Source organism: Oncorhynchus masou, chromosome 24 (genome assembly GCF_036934945.1).
Source record: "Oncorhynchus masou masou isolate Uvic2021 chromosome 24, UVic_Omas_1.1, whole genome shotgun sequence".
Taxonomy (NCBI): Eukaryota; Metazoa; Chordata; class Actinopteri; order Salmoniformes; family Salmonidae; genus Oncorhynchus; species Oncorhynchus masou.
The window spans coordinates 97,699,928-97,716,045 of record NC_088235.1 but is presented as its reverse complement, the minus strand read 5'-3'; the positions used below and the strand labels follow the sequence as shown (position 1 = coordinate 97,716,045).

The 16,118-nt window shown below is 44.7% G+C and overlaps 1 protein-coding gene across 3 annotated transcripts; it reads left to right on the top strand.

Annotated features, from left to right (window-relative positions):
• The first annotated feature begins 6,349 nt into the window (after window positions 1-6,349).
• LOC135513103 (leukocyte elastase inhibitor-like) lies at window positions 6,350-15,805 on the top strand. 3 transcript variants are annotated; one of them, XM_064935815.1, is made up of 7 exons: window positions 6,350-6,468; window positions 7,828-8,006; window positions 8,714-8,851; window positions 13,708-13,825; window positions 14,164-14,306; window positions 14,613-14,780; window positions 15,223-15,805. In XM_064935815.1, exons 2-7 carry the CDS (start codon window positions 7,842-7,844, stop codon window positions 15,628-15,630), a joined length of 1,140 nt encoding a protein of 379 aa, XP_064791887.1. In that variant the 5' UTR covers window positions 6,350-6,468; window positions 7,828-7,841; the 3' UTR covers window positions 15,631-15,805. The 3 variants fall into 3 exon arrangements, with proteins under 3 accessions (XP_064791887.1, XP_064791886.1, XP_064791884.1); XM_064935814.1 differs by lacking the exon at window positions 6,350-6,468 and adding an exon at window positions 6,516-6,622; XM_064935812.1 differs by lacking the exon at window positions 6,350-6,468 and adding an exon at window positions 6,629-6,796.
• The last annotated feature ends 313 nt before the right edge of the window (window positions 15,806-16,118 follow it).

Here is a 16,118-nt window from a genome sequence, read left to right as displayed (position 1 = left end):
GCCAACTTTACTCCAAAGTCTTCCAAATGTTTGAGTTTGACAGGTGTTGCTCGCGGTTTGAGCAAGAAAACAATAATTGATTCGATAAATTGAACTAAGTGCTGCGCATAGACTATATGTATAGGACCTACATGTATCGACTTAATTGAAAATCATATTAATTGAAAATCGCAACATGTATCTTGAAAAAATATTGCGCCTCTGGAATAACGGACATTCTGGTGTAATAAATACATTGCCAAAGTTCTCTAGTAATACTAATCCTGTTATGTACTTGAGTGAAGACCCAAAAGCGGTTTTAACAGAAAACAGAGTTCTTTAATGAAAAACAGGAATGGCATAAATCCTCTTCCAACGTTGTCAATGGAACAAAAAGAACGTTAGTATAATGCAGGATGCACCTGCCAGGCAGACTCCGACAGGATAGGACAAGGTGGAAGCAAACGAGACGACAGCTTGCTTCTGGCATCAAAAACACAATCAAGAATCAGACACTGAAAGTAGCAGGAACAGAGAGAGAAATAGAGACCTAATCAGAGGGGGAAGAGAGAACAGGTGGGAAAGAGTGAATGAGCTAGTTAGGGGAGATGTAGAACAGCTGAAGAATGAGAGACAGAGAAGGTAACCTAAAAAGACCAGCAGAGAGAGACAGAGTGAAGAGAAAGGACAGGAACAGACATAACAAGACATGACAAATCCAGTACAAATAGGGATATAGCCTTAATAATAACTCCCGCAGAATTAATCATTTATTTCAGTAAAATTAAACACCAAATGTAGGCAAAATTTGGACTTGGGAACAGGAGTGGAGAAATATGTTTTCTTTATTTCTGCATCTTGGGAGAATGAAATGCTCAGTTAGATACCATCTGTAAAGGTGCTGTCTTCATCATATAAGTATAATAAAAGCTGATAGTATTTCAAACACATAAAATATGCATCGAAGCCGAACTGAAATATTATCAGAAACACATTGGGTCGTTTTCACAGCTTTATTTTCCTTACAACCGGTCAAACGTCATTTGGACATTTTGCACAGAAACCCTTTCCCGTTATTTTGTTGCTCTATTGCATTTTCTCCCCAGTTCCTAAACATCTTTGCTCCACGATAGATGACAGAGAAAACTTGACTGTCAACTAGATTTAATTATTCATTCTATCGATCTATTACATTGAGCAAGGGTTTATTTACTCTTCTAGGGCAACATATATTAACAAAAGAGAAGCTACGTGTATCTAATTCTAGACAAGATGACAAACAAATAACCAAAATGCTGGAAAGTATATGCAGAAACATATCTAAATCAGGCAACAACTAAAAATCCTGAACCCCCTGTCAAAAAATAATTCTGCAGTCTGTGGCCTACAGAGCATTTTATTTGCTGGTTGGGGTTGGGTGTGGGCGTCATATGTTCACTTTATCACGTGTAGTAGGACGGTCGCAGATGTGTTATTAGCAATTGCGGGCGGGGTGCGGGTGAACAAACAGTTGATCCGCGAACCAGTAATGTGGATATGCTGTGCTTCAGTCAGAGGATTTTGTTAATGTACGCTGTCTGCACAAATTCTAAGAGGAACGCACCTCCTGCCCCCCTAACTGATAAAGGGTAAGGGGCTCATGTACAATATTCTGACCATCGTCTTTGAAAGGTATAATGGACGAGCCAGGCCATCTTGACCCAGTTGACTGACAGAGAGGCTCATTCATGCATCATGTCCAACAAGGTGTACCAATACATATAACACTCTGTATAGGACTCCCTCTAGTGGACATGTTCGTGTATACACATCTTGAAATGACACTATAGGGGGTTGTCGTCACAAATATCAAGGAAAGAGATACATTTTCAAGTTAAACACATCTGTCTCTCTATACTGTGTGTGGTATGTGTTTAATAGTCAGAGTAAGAATACGGAACGTGGAATATATCAGAAATTACTGACAGGTTTGGAACATCTTCAGTTCAGCTTGATCACTCTAGCAAACCACAACTGACATGTTCATGGGTTATGATTGATTTTGTTTGGCTGCCTCTGGCCTCCCTTGTCTCTCTCTCTCTCTCTCTCTCTCTACCTCCCCCTCTCTCCTCTCCTCCCCTTTGTCTCCCTCTCTCTCTCTTGATCTCTCTCTCTCTACCTCCCTCCTAACTCTCCCCTCGTCTCTCCCTCCTCTCCCCCTTCTCTACTGCGTGTCTGTGTTGAGTCCTAATTCCTGAAGAGGCCTGACAGTCTAAAACCTATGGTATATTTGGTATATTTGGTATATTTTCCTTTGGGTCTACAGTGAGTCTATTGGAGAGCTCCGGTACTGTGGGAGAGCAAGAGTGACCTCAGCTGAGAGAGAGGCAGGAGAGAGGGAGAGAGGGGAGGAAAGAGAGGTGGGTGGAAAGGGAGGGTGGGGCGAGGCATTGATAGAGAGAATCAGCCATGTTTGTTCTCCATTGGTTGCCGTAGGCTACCTCCTTTGGAGAGACTGGGAAGAAAGAAAAGGGTGGAGAACAAAACAGAACAGAGACAGAAACTCACATGCCGCCTATGTGTGGGTGTACACGGAGGCAGGAATGTACTAGAGGGGACAAAAGTCACCTGGCTGCACAGTAATGGTGGGTTCTGTCAAGGTGTGGCTGGCAATGACTTCTGTCTATTCTGACTGCTATGAAGTTGTGTATGTGTTAATCATTTAAAAGTCAAGACCCGCACTACAAAACGTAGAAGCCCACCGTTTCACATATACTGATGTTGAGGTGGTCCTGGAGATAATGAATATAAGGTTGAACATTTTGGAATATCCCTATAAAAAAACTCAAGCTGGGTGTCAAGTGTTCCCTGGGCCATATTCAGGAAAGAGGCTCCTGTTTGGACAATCTGTATCAGAGACTGAAGAGGAAACGATACATGTCACTCGCTCCTTATTTCTGGTTCAGGTAACTAAGCAGACCAGACCCAGATGCTCATCCAAGACAGGTCATCTGTGATACAAGTCAGTGTTTGACGTTCATCCACGTCTCAGGATGTCGGGAGATGACATGGAAACCGGCCACTGGGGCGACAGTGAGCGCTGTTACCTTCAAGTAGGCTTTGGCTTTGTTAAGGTAATGTGGCAGAGATGACTTTTGGGTGTAAGCATCTGCCTCCGGTTACAAAGGTTGCATGTTCTAATCCAGCGATGGAAAGTTGTTTTAGATTACTTCAACCATTCAGAGTTAATGCCTAATCTTAAGAATTTGGAGTTAACACCTAAATGTAACATTGGAAGGATAAAGAGAAGTAACCTAACACTTAGAAATTTGACGTTTGGAACACCTTCGAAATCTGACGTTTGAGAAACATGGATGAAAGTCTAAATCTGACGTGAGAATGTGAGAGCTTGTTGGCTAATGCATTGGAGCCAATGATTTATGTATAAACTTGATGACAGACAAGGGGCGCTGTGTTTTCAAGCCCTCGCGCCTCCATCTTCGCACTCCCCCACTATTTGAAAGGGCTGAGGCTACAAATACGGCATTTGGCCCCGTCCCACACTTCTGGAAACGTCTTACTCTAATCTAAGTATCTGAATCATGTTCTGTGCATGTAATCTTTATAGTTATGCTGCCATAAAGCCAGCAGGCTGCCCCCTGTTTAGCCAATGTTTGCAATGATGGTGAAAAAATAACCTTAAATCAATATTAACTGCCTGTCTGTGTTTTGCTTGTTTGATATGCTGTGCATGCTACATATATGTCTCCTGTCAGTGTCTCCTGACCCCTCCTGTCTCAGCCTCCAGTATTTATGCTGCAGTAGTTTATGTGTCGGGGGGCTGGGGTCAGTTTGTTATATCTGGAGTACTTCTCCTGTCCAATTCGGTGTCCTGTGTGAATCTAAGTGTGCGTTCTCTAATTCTCTCCTTCTCTCTCTCGGAGGACCTGAGCCCTAGGACCATGACCCAGGACTACCTGATATGATGACTCCTTGCTGTCCCCAGTCCACCTGGCCGTGCTGCTGCTCCAGTTTCAACTGTTCTACCTTATTATTATTCGACCATGCTGGTCATTTATGAACATTTGAACATCTTGGCCATGTTCTGTTATAATCTCCACCCGGCACAGCCGGAAGAGGACTGGCCACCCCACATATGCTCTCTCTAATTCTCTTTCTTTCTCTCTCTCGGAGGACCTGAGCCCTAGGACCATGCCCCAGGACTACCTGACATGATGACTCCTTGCTGTCCCCAGTCCACCTGGCCGTGCTGCTGCTCCAGTTTCAACTGTTCTGCCTTATTATTATTCGACCATGCTGGTCATTTATGAACATTTGAACATCTTGGCCATGTTTTGTTATAATCTCTACCCGGCACAGCCAGAAGAGGACTGGCCACCCCACATAGCCTGGTTCCTCTCTAGGTTTCTTCCTAGGTTTTGGCCTTTCTAGGGAGTTTTTCCTAACCACCGTGCTTCTACACCTGCATTGCTTGCTGTTTGGGGTTTTAGGCTGGGTTTCTGTACAACACTTTGAGATATCAGCTGATGTACGAAGGGCTATATAAATACATATGATTTGATTTGATTTGATATATAAGATGTATAGGCTACCGTACACTACATGACCAAAAGTATGTGGACACCTGCTAGTCAAACATCTCATTCCAAAACCATGGGCATTAGTATGGAGTTGGCTCCCCTTTGCTGCTATCAAAGCCTCCACTCTTCTGGGAAGGCTTTCCACTAGATGCCGGCCAGTCAAGTTCTTTGACACTGATCTCGACAAACCATTTGTGTATGGACTTTGCTTTGTGCACAGGGGCATTGTCATGCTGAAACAGGAACCGGCCTTCCCTAAACTGTTACCACAAAGTTGGAAGCACAGAAGTGTCTAAATGTCATTATTCCTCCTCCACCATTATTCCTCCTCCACCAAACCTTACAGTTGGTACTATGCATTCGGGCAGGTAGCGTTCTCCTGGCATCCGCCAAACCCATGTTCGTCTGTCTGACTGCTAGATAGAGAAGCTTGATTCATCACTCCAGATAATGCAATTCCACTGCTCCGGAGTCCAAAAACGTCGAGATTTACACCATTCCAGCCGACGTTTGGCATTGCGCATGGTGATCTAAGGCTTGTGTGCCGCTGCTCGGCCATGAAAACCCATTTAAGGAAGCTCCCGCCTAACAGTTGTTGTGCTGACGCTGCTTCCAGAGGCAGTTTGGAACTCGGTAGTGAGTGATGCAACCGAGGACAGATAATTTTTACGCTCTACCGCTCATTATTCATAGTGGTGATGGCCTACTTTTTGGACACTTATTGCATGCTTTTTTTTGGGGGGGGGTTCTATACTAGGCCCTATGTACAATTCTAGAAATGATGCAGTCCTTGAAAGTCCTTGCATTTGGCAAGTCAATGTCTTTATGAACCCTGCATAAAGATGTCTAGTCCAAGGCCTATGTTGTATAGGTGGAGTTGGTGGAGTTACGGGCCAATTTGCATATATTCACTTTTATTCCTCTAAGTACATCTAGAAATGTATGAAAATCCTTTTCATTTTTGTTTCAAACCATTATGAAATGTTGATCCCAATGTCACACATTGGCCCCATTATTTATAGATAAATCTATATACATCATTGATTGGTGCCAATGGCAGAGCCACCCAGACTGCAACCTATCCATTTTACGGTTTGAGTGGGACATCTGATTCCACAAATAGCAGTGAACTGTAACCTTTTATGCCTGTGCGTGCTCAAGACAAGGGGTGGGCGTTGGAGAGATTGCACAGGGAGAAATGTTTGGAGAACGGGAGCGATTGGAGAAAAGGAAATAAGGAAGAAAGTGGAGCATATTATGAATAAACATGGAGTGGGGGATTACACAGGTCTTCTAAAAGATCTGGTGAACGAGAAGATAATGGACAAGACAAAAAAGAGAACAGCAGAAATGGTTGAGAAAATATGGAACCTGGAGTTTCACAGAACTTTTGGAAGAACTTGAAGAAATGGAGAGGGACGAGAGTGAAGATTAATTAGATGTGGCGGCAGGTGCAGTGTAGCAGTGTGGAAAGGAAGGTTGGCGTCAACTGCAAAGAGGGATACGTATTCCAGTAGCTCAGATTTGGAACCTGAAGAGAGTGAGGATGAAGTTCCTGCAATGAGGACCACCTCGGTCCGAGGATGTAAAGCATGATTCTAGCCCAGTTTTTATTTATTTATTTTACTGAACCTTTATTTAACTAGGCAAGTCCGTTTTCCTTTTCTCCAATTTTATTGTACCGTTTCACGAAGAATTTAATGTCGGTAGGCCATGAATGGCCTCACACTCCAGTACAGTAGGTGGCGGTGTATGCACCTTAAATGAGACGCGATCCGCCAACAAAATCCCAAAGAAGAAGAAGAAGAAAAGTGGGACATCTTCATTTATCCATCATCTTTGGCCTATATCTCTGTAGAGTTGATTTTCCAGAGGAACACACGTCCAGCAGGTAGCAAGTCGTAGCCTGGTGAGAAATACATGTCATTTATCAATAGGCGAACTGACTTCCGCAAGGGTAGCATGTAATTCAGGACAAGCCTGTCCAGTCCCCACCTCGAGAACCCATGTGGGCAGTGGGCTGAAGGCAAAGTCCCCACCCGGTTTTATTGCAGAGCAGAGCAGTGAGTATGATATATAAAAGACACGCTAAATGATTTGGGATAATGCGGCATATTTACAGCGCTTTTTTGTAGTTATCTCAGGAGGAAGGCGTAGTTTCGGTCTTTACTTCTGTTTTTGTTTCTTTCACTGGAACTGCGCGTTTTCGATCTTTTCACACAGAGAGAAGCAGAAGGGTTGGTGTATATACTTTTTATAATCCAAAAAACAACACACGTGAGATTTGAAGGTTTAAGTTTTGCTTTCAGCAGTTTATCTTTTTAGTTACATTATTCTCTGCTTCCTGGTTGCTCCCGACTAGAATAATATAGGCGTTTTATGGATATCTTGCCAGCCGATTGTATCTTTTCTATAGCAATTGATATGCGATCACATAGTGCCGAATTAAAATTGATGATTACATTCTACCATCGCCATTTCGCTATTGCCAATGTCATTTAGTGGCATATACAGTGCAAACTGAAGAGAATATGATTAGGAGCAAAACTTTTATTTCCTGTATGAGATGTGATGACAGACCCCAAAAGATCTTTGTCACTAAAGATGCCGCAAAAATGATTATTGTCACATTCAAATCAGTGTCCGACTAGTCTGCATATGTTCAGTGGTGGAACAAGTACCCAACTGTGATACTTGAGTAAAAGTAAAGATATCTTAATAGAAAATGAATCAAGTAAAATACTCTTGAGTAAAAGTCTAAAAGTGTTTGGTTTAAAATATACCTAAGTATCAAATGTAATTGCTAAAATATACCTAAGTATCAAAAGTAGAAGTATAAATACTTTTTATTCCTTATATTAAGCAAACCAAACAGCACCATTTACTTGTTTTTTTATTTATTTACTGATAGCCATGGGCACTCTCCAACATTCAGACATAATTTATAAACTAATCATGTGTTAAGTGAGTCCGTCAGATCAGAGGCAGTAGGGATGACCAGGGATGTTTGGTTGATAAGTGTGTGAATTAGATTATTTCCCTGTCCTGCTAAGCATTCAAAATGTAATGAGTACTTTTGGGTGCCAGGGAAAATGTATGGAGTAAAAAAGTACCCTATTTTCTTAAGGAATGTAGAAGTAGTCAAAAATGTAAATAGTGAAGTACAGATACTTCTTATGTAGTTTTTTGGGGTATTTTAAAGTATTTTTACCTAAGTACTTTACACCACTGCATATGTCAAACATTGCTTTCGTCCGTTCTCCGGCAGACCAGTCATCAGCAATGGCATCTCTTAGCAGCTCTAACACAGCCTTTGCCTTGGAGCTGTACCACACTCTGGGTCAGACCAACACAGGGAATATCTTCATCTCCCCATTCAGTATCAGCTCAGCTCTGGCCATGGTCTACCTGGGGGCTAAAAGAGACACAGCTGCTCAGATGGCAAAGGTAATACACAGAGAAAAACATACTTACATAGAGAGATATATACACACACACACACACACACACACACACACACACACACATAGTAGGCAACATGAAGCTTTGTACTCATTAGGCCTATTCTCCAGACATCTGATAACGTGACAGGGTGTGTGTCTATATGTAGAAGGCAAACTGATTAGAGCTGCTCAGCTTGTACTTTAGACTGTAGCACAGCCGTTTATACCTCTGGGAACACACAGCAACATAGTAACCATGGAGAGGGCTATAAACCCACAGGTTACTCCCATCTGTGCCCCAAATCGCACCCTATTCCTTATGTAGTGCACTACTTTTGACCATAGGGCTTTGGGCCCGGTTTCCCAGAGGCATCTTAAGGCTAAGTTCATCATTATAACCATTATAACAATGAACTTAGCCTTAAGCGGCTCTTGGGAAACTGCCCCTGGTCAAAATAAGTGCACAATGGAGGAAAATGGGTTGCCATTTGGGAAGCACACCCTCAGTCAGTCAGAATCCAAGCAAAGCTGTTAATCCACAGTAGCGTACATGGCATCATGACTGTCTGTCTGTATTTGAAAGGTACTCTGCACTCTTACCTTTTATGTACACAGTCCAAGCTGTATTCATTATCATCGCTATAATCATCATCACTATTATCATCAATGTCATCATTATAATCATCTTTCTTCTCTCTGAATCTTCCCCAGGCTCTCTCATTCAACTTCACCAAAGACATTCACACAGATTTCCAGACACTCAATGCAGATATCAACTCTCCCTCTGCAACTTACATCCTGAAACTGGCCAACCGTCTGTATGGAGAGAAGACCTGCAACTTCCTGACCGTGAGTTTCACTATAAACTACACTATTTATGCAAGTAACAGTCCCTTTACATGTGTTCTCTTTCATTTTGCTTCAGTATAGCATTGGACAAAATACCTGCAAAATACCTGCAAATCAGACATTTGCTATTATTTACATTTACATTTAAGTCATTTAGCAGACGCTCTTATCCAGAGCGACTTACAAATTGGTGAATTCACCTTCTGACATCCAGTGGAACAGCCACTTTACAATAGTGCATCTAAATCATTAAGGGGGGGGGGTGGTGAGAAGGATTACTTATCCTATCCTAGGTATTCCTTGAAGAGGTGGGGTTTCAGGTGTCTCCGGAAGGTGGTGATTGACTCCGCTGTCCTGGCGTCGTGAGGGAGTTTGTTCCACCATTGGGGGCCAGAGCAGCGAACAGTTTTGACTGGGCTGAGCGGGAACTGTACTTCCTCAATGGTAGGGAGGCGAGCAGGCCAGAGGTGGATGAACGCAGTGCCCTTGCTTGGGTGTAGGGCCTGATCAGAGCCTGGAGGTACTGCGGTGCCGTTCCCCTCACAGCTCCGTAGGCAAGCACCATGGTCTTGTAGCGGATGCGAGCTTCAACTGGAAGCCAGTGGAGAGAGCGGAGGAGCGGGGTGACGTGAGAGAACTTGGGAAGGTTGAACACCAGACGGGCTGCGGCGTTCTGGATGAGTTGTAGGGGTTTAATGGCACAGGCAGGGAGCCCAGCCAACAGCGAGTTGCAGTAATCCAGACGGGAGATGACAAGTGCCTGGATTAGGACCTGCGCCGCTTCCTGTGTGAGGCAGGGTCGTACTCTGCGGATGTTGTAGAGCATGAACCTACAGGAACGGGCCACCGCCATGATGTTGGTTGAGAACGACAGGGTGTTGTCCAGGATCACGCCAAGGTTCTTAGCGCTCTGGGAGGAGGACACAATGGAGTTGTCAACCGTGATGGCGAGATCATGGAACGGGCAGTCCTTCCCCGGGAGGAAGAGCAGCTCCGTCTTGCCGAGGTTCAGCTTGAGGTGGTGATCCGTCATCCACACTGATATGTCTGCCAGACATGCAGAGATGCGATTCGCCACCTGGTCATCAGAAGGGGGAAAGGAGAAGATTAATTGTGTGTCGTCTGCATAGCAATGATAGGAGAGACCATGTGAGGTTATGACAGAGCCAAGTGACTTGGTGTATAGCGAGAATAGGAGAGGGCCTAGAACAGAGCCCTGGGGGACACCAGTGGTGAGAGCGCGTGGCGAGGAGACAGATTCTCGCCACGCCACCTGGTAGGAGCGACCTGTCAGGTAGGACGCAATCAAGCGTGGGCCGCGCCGGAGATGCCCAACTCGGAGAGGGTGGAGAGGAGGATCTGATGGTTCACAGTATCGAAGGCAGCCGATAGGTCTAGAAGGATGAGAGCAGAGGAGAGAGAGTTAGCTTTAGCAGTGCGGAGCGCCTCCGTGATACAGAGAAGAGCAGTCTCAGTTGAATGACTAGTCTTGAAACCTGACTGATTTGGATCAAGAAGGTCATTCTGAGAGAGATAGCGGGAGAGCTGGCCAAGGACGGCACGTTCAAGAGTTTTGGAGAGAAAAGAAAGAAGGGATACTGGTTTGTAGTTGTTGACATCGGAGGGATCGAGTGTAGGTTTTTTCAGAAGGGGTGCAACTCTCGCTCTCTTGAAGACGGAAGGGACGTAGCCAGCGGTCAGGGATGAGTTGATGAGCGAGGTGAGGTAAGGGAGAAGGTCTCCGGAAATGGTCTGGAGAAGAGAGGAGGGGATAGGGTCAAGCGGGCAGGTTGTTGGGCGGCCGGCTGTCACAAGAAGCGAGATTTCATCTGGAGAGAGAGGGGAGAAAGAGGTCAGAGCACAGGGTAGGGCAGTGTGAGCAGAACCAGCGGTGTCGTTTGACTTAGCAAACGAGGATCGGATGTCGTCGACCTTCTTTTCAAAATGGTTGACGAAGTCATCTGCAGAGAGGGAGGAGGGGGGGGGGGAGGAGGATTCAGGAGGGAGGAGAAGGTGGCAAAGAGCTTCCTAGGGTTAGAGGCAGATGCTTGGAATTTAGAGTGGTAGAAAGTGGCTTTAGCAGCAGAGACAGAGGAGGAAAATGTAGAGAGGAGGGAGTGAAAGGATGCCAGGTCCGCAGGGAGGCGAGTTTTCCTCCATTTCCGCTCGGCTGCCCGGAGCTCTGTTCTGTGAGCTCGCAATGAGTCATCGAGCCACGGAGCGGGAGGGGAGGACCGAGCCGGCCTGGAGGATAGGGGACATAGAGAGTCAAAGGATGCAGAAAGGGAAGAGAGGAGGGTTGAGGAGGCAGAATCAGGAGATAGGTTGGAGAAGGTATGAGCAGAGGGAAGAGATGATAGGATGGAAGAGGAGAGAGTAGCGGGGGAGAGAGAGCGAAGGTTGGGACGGCGCGATACCATCAGTAGGGGCAGTGTGGGAAGTGTTGGATGAGAGCGAGAGGGAAAAGGATACAAGGTAGTGGTCGGAGACTTGGAGGGGAGTTGCAATGAGGTTAGTGGAAGAACAGCATCTAGTAAAGATGAGGTCGAGCGTATTGCCTGCCTTGTGAGTAGGGGGGAAGGTGAGAGGGTGAGGTCAAAAGAGGAGAGGAGTGGAAAGAAGGAGGCAGAGAGGAATGAGTCAAAGGTAGACGTGGGGAGGTTAAAGTCGCCCAGGACTGTGAGAGGTGAGCCGTCCTCAGGAAAGGAGCTTATCAAGGCATCAAGCTCATTGATGAACTCTCCGAGGGAACCTGGAGGGCGATAAATGATAAGGATGTTAAGCTTGAAAGGGCTGGTAACTGTGACAGCATGGAATTCAAAGGAGGCGATAAATAGATGGGTAAGGGGAGAGAGAGAGAATGACCACTTGGGAGAGATGAGGATCCCGGTGCCACCACCCCGCTGACCAGAAGCTCTCGGGGTGTGCGAGAACACGTGGGCGGACGAAGAGAGAGCAGTAGGAGTAGCAGTGTTATCTGTGGTGATCCATGTTTCCGTCAGTGCCAGGAAGTCGAGGGACTGGAGGGAGGCATAGGCTGAGATGAACTCTGCCTTGTTGGCCGCAGATCGGCAGTTCCAGAGGCTACCGGAGACCAGGAACTCCACGTGGGTCGTGCGCGCTGGGACCACCAGATTAGGGTGGCCGCGGCCACGCGGTGTGGAGCGTTTGTATGGTCTGTGCAGAGAGTAGAGAACAGGGATAGATAGACACATAGTTGACAGGGTACAGAAGAGGCTACGCTAATGCAAAGGAGATTGGAATGACAAGTGGACTACACGTCTCGAATGTTCAGAAAGTTAAGCTTACGTAGCAAGAATCTTATTGACTAAAATGATTGAAATGATACAGTACTGCTGGAGTAGGCTAGCTGGTAGTGGCTGTGATGTTGACACTACACTAATCAAGTCGTTCCGTCGAGTGTAATAGTTTCTACAGTGCTGCTATTCGGGGGCTAGCTGGCTAGCTAGCAGGTTGATTGCGTTACGTTACCTTAAAAGAACGACAATAGCTGGCTAGCTAACCTAGAAAATCGCTCTAGGCTACACAATTGTCTTAGATACAAAGACGGCTATGTAGCTAGCTAGCTACGATCAAACAAAACAAACCGTTGTACTGTAATAGTTACTACAGTGCTGCTATTCGGGGCTAGCTGGCTAGCTACGTTAAAAGAACGACAATAGCTGGCCAGCTAACCTAGAAAATCGCTCTAGACTACACAATTGTCTTAGATACAAAGACGGCTATGTAGCTGGCTAGCTACGATCAAACAAATCAAACCGTTGTACTGTAATGAAGTGAAATGAAAATGTGATACTACCTGTGGAGCGACGCGGAATGTTGACCGGGTAGTTGGAGTTCAATTCGGTAGAGGTTGGCTAGCTGTTGGCTAGATAGCTAGCAGCATCTCCTACGTTAAGGACGACAAATAGCTGGCTAGCTAACCTCGGTAAATTAAGATAATCACTCTAAGTCTACACACTCTAAACTGCACAATTATCTTGATACGAAGACAGCGAAGACAACTATGTAGCTAGCTGACACTACGCTAATCGAGTCGTTCAGTTGAGTGTAATAGTTTCTACAGTGCTGGTGGACAGTGGATGTTAGCTAGCTGCTTAGCTAGCTGCTGGGCAGATACGTTAGGACGACGAAATACAATAATTATGCAATTATCTTTGATACAAAGACGGCTATGTAGCTAGCTAAGAAGAAATTGCTAAGATTAGACAAATCAAACCGTTGTACTATAACGAAATGTAATGAAAAGTTATACTACCTGCGGACCGAAGTGTAGATGCGACCGCTCGCTCCAACCGGAACCGGAAGCTTATATTATCAATCAATTAATACATTTTTACTAGTTATGACAAAACATGTATTTTTACTGCTCTAATTCCGTTGGTAACCAGTTTATAACAGTAACAAGGCACCTCAGGGGTTGTGATATATGGCCAATATACCACGGCGAGGGATGTATCCAGGCACTCAGCGTTGTGTTGTGCGTAAGAACAGCCCTCAGCCGTGATATATTGGCCATATAACCCCCCTCGGGTTTTAATGCTTAATTATACATCTGCAAACATGACACTAGTTAATCTTATGGAACTGCTTCCCTCTGCCATAGGAGTTCTTAGAATCCACCCAGACATTATACTAATCTATACAATCTTATTACATTTATAGGCATACAGGGGTAATAATGACATACCCAATGTTCTCTAGTAATACTAGTCCTGTGCGAAAATGTTTTTATTGAGACGGACTGTGCTATTACTGTCTGCTGTCTGAGAATCCACCCAGACGTTATACTGTACTTCTCTTTACTTTTATTGAACTGTTTCACTCTGATGTAGGAGTTCTTAGAATCCACCCAGAAGTTCTACCATGCAGATATGAAGGCAGTAGACTTCCTCGGAGCAGCAGAGGAGACCAGAGGACAGATCAACAGCTGGGTGGAGCAGCAGACGGAAAGTATCATCATTTACTATATCAATCGGTTAACCAATCACATGTATTATCCCAGCTGGGAAATGTGTATTGCAATACATTGGGGGGACACCAAAAATACAACAACATACACTTAACACACACATTAGATTAAAAAACAGCAACTATCAGATCTGTAACCAGGATCAGCTAACATGGAACTGAACATGTGATAAATACATCTGTCTATGTCTACCGACAGCATTAAAGCCAGATGGGACCTCTGGTTTCAGAGCTGCTTTGGGTTTAGTTTGTTTAAGTGTGTGTGTGTTAAGTGTGTGTGTGTTAAGTGTGTGTGTGTGTGTGTGTGTGTGCATTTACAGATAAAATCAAAGATCTGCTGAAGCAAGGGACAGTCAGTGGTTTGACAAGGCTGGCTCTAGTCAATGCCATCTACTTCAAAGGAAACTGGTTGAACAGATTTGACCAGAAAGACACCAAAGAGATGACCTTCAAAATAAACCAGGTGGATATTGGCAGTAATATTTAGATAGATATTTATGCTCAGTAATGGAATTATAATATAATGATTTACTATATAATATGATTATATACTAAACTGCTAGAAGATATGGTGCTATTTAAAACCAAAGGGTTCAATGGTTCACTTCACATGGGACTTTTTTTTAGCAGTGGTACAGGCACAAGTTTGACATATTTATGCGTCATCCAAGAGACCAAACAAACTTTAAGTTATACTGTATAGGCTTATTGGGAGTTATATGGTTCAGATTAACTCATTCTCCTTGTCTATAATAATCTGTTTTTTCAGAGTGAGAGCAAGCCAGTTCAGATGATGCACCAGATAAAGAAGTTCCCCTTTAACTATGTCCCAGACTATAACCTCCAGATCGTGGAGCTTCCCTATGTGGACGAGGAGCTCAGTATGTTTGTCCTGCTGCCTGAGGAGGCCACTGACGGATCTGATCCTCTAGTGAAGGTATACTGTACACAGCCTCCTATAACTGCATAGTTGATTGATGTGTGGGGTGTTTGCCTTTCACACCAGCGACCAGGTTTCCCTTCCCTGTCCCTCTGTTCCCTACACTACAAGACACTAGTTTCCTTACCCTGTAAGCAGCCGATTGACAAGGTATGACAGCAATCGATGCTTTTGTTTTGTATCCAAATGCTAACGCTTTAGAATATGTGGCCCAAAACCAATGCAAATCAGCATTTTTTGCGCATCATTTGCCACTAGGTGGTATACATGGGTCAGGCCCGGGTAGGCTGCTGAAAACACGACTACAGTATCATTTATCATCTGATGTATGGAGTGTTGTCAATGCGACTTATTCTATATAGTGACTGTGTTTTAACTGTGTTTCAAAGCTACTCTTTTTCACTATACTGACTGTGCTTTAACTCTGTGTACCATTTAGCTGGAGAGCGAGCTGACCATGGAGAAACTGGACGAGTGGACCACCAGATCCAACATGGACACAGGCACGGACATCATAGTTTATCTGCCCAAGTTCAAACTGGAGGAGGACTACGAGCTGAATGATCCCCTGGTCCAGATGGGCATGAAGGATGTGTTTGTCGGGGGCATGGCCGACCTGTCTGGGATGAATGGGAAGGGGGGGCTCTTCCTGTCTACGGTGGCCCATAAGGCCTTTGTGGAGGTGAACGAGGAGGGGACGGAGGCTGCAGCTGCCACTGCTGGGATGATAGCGTTCTGTATGTTCAGAGAGGAACACTTCACGGCTGATCACCCCTTCCTCTTCTTCATCAGGCACAATAAGACCAAAAGCATCCTCTTCCTTGGGAGGTTCTCCTCTCCTCAGTAGAATAGTAGTTAAAACTAGTAGAGAGGATTTAACATCATTTACAACAATTATTTGACAGGGGCATTTAACATCAATAAACATTTCTGTAAATGTGCCAGATTTAGCCAGGTAGCTAGTTCCATTAGCACCTGATTTAATCCACTATAAAACCAAATAAAGGAGAATGTCTAAATGACTTGTCTGTTTGGACAGTATCATTGTGTGTGACCTTAGTTCCCTTAAACATTGTTATGATTCTGAGATTCAACTAACTAAGTGGTCACCACCCTACTTTTTTTTGGCAGGGGGGTTTAAACAGCTGATAATGGGGGCTGGAGAAATGTAGTGAAGTAAGTAGCCCTGCACAAGCCTTGACTTGTACGAGCTGGAATGGCCAACAGGATCATGAACCTATCTCCTGTTTCTGTAGCATGAGGCAGCTTGATGTACAAGTACACCCCCTGGACCGGACCAATGATCTGTATAAAGCCTGGATTGCTGATGCTGTG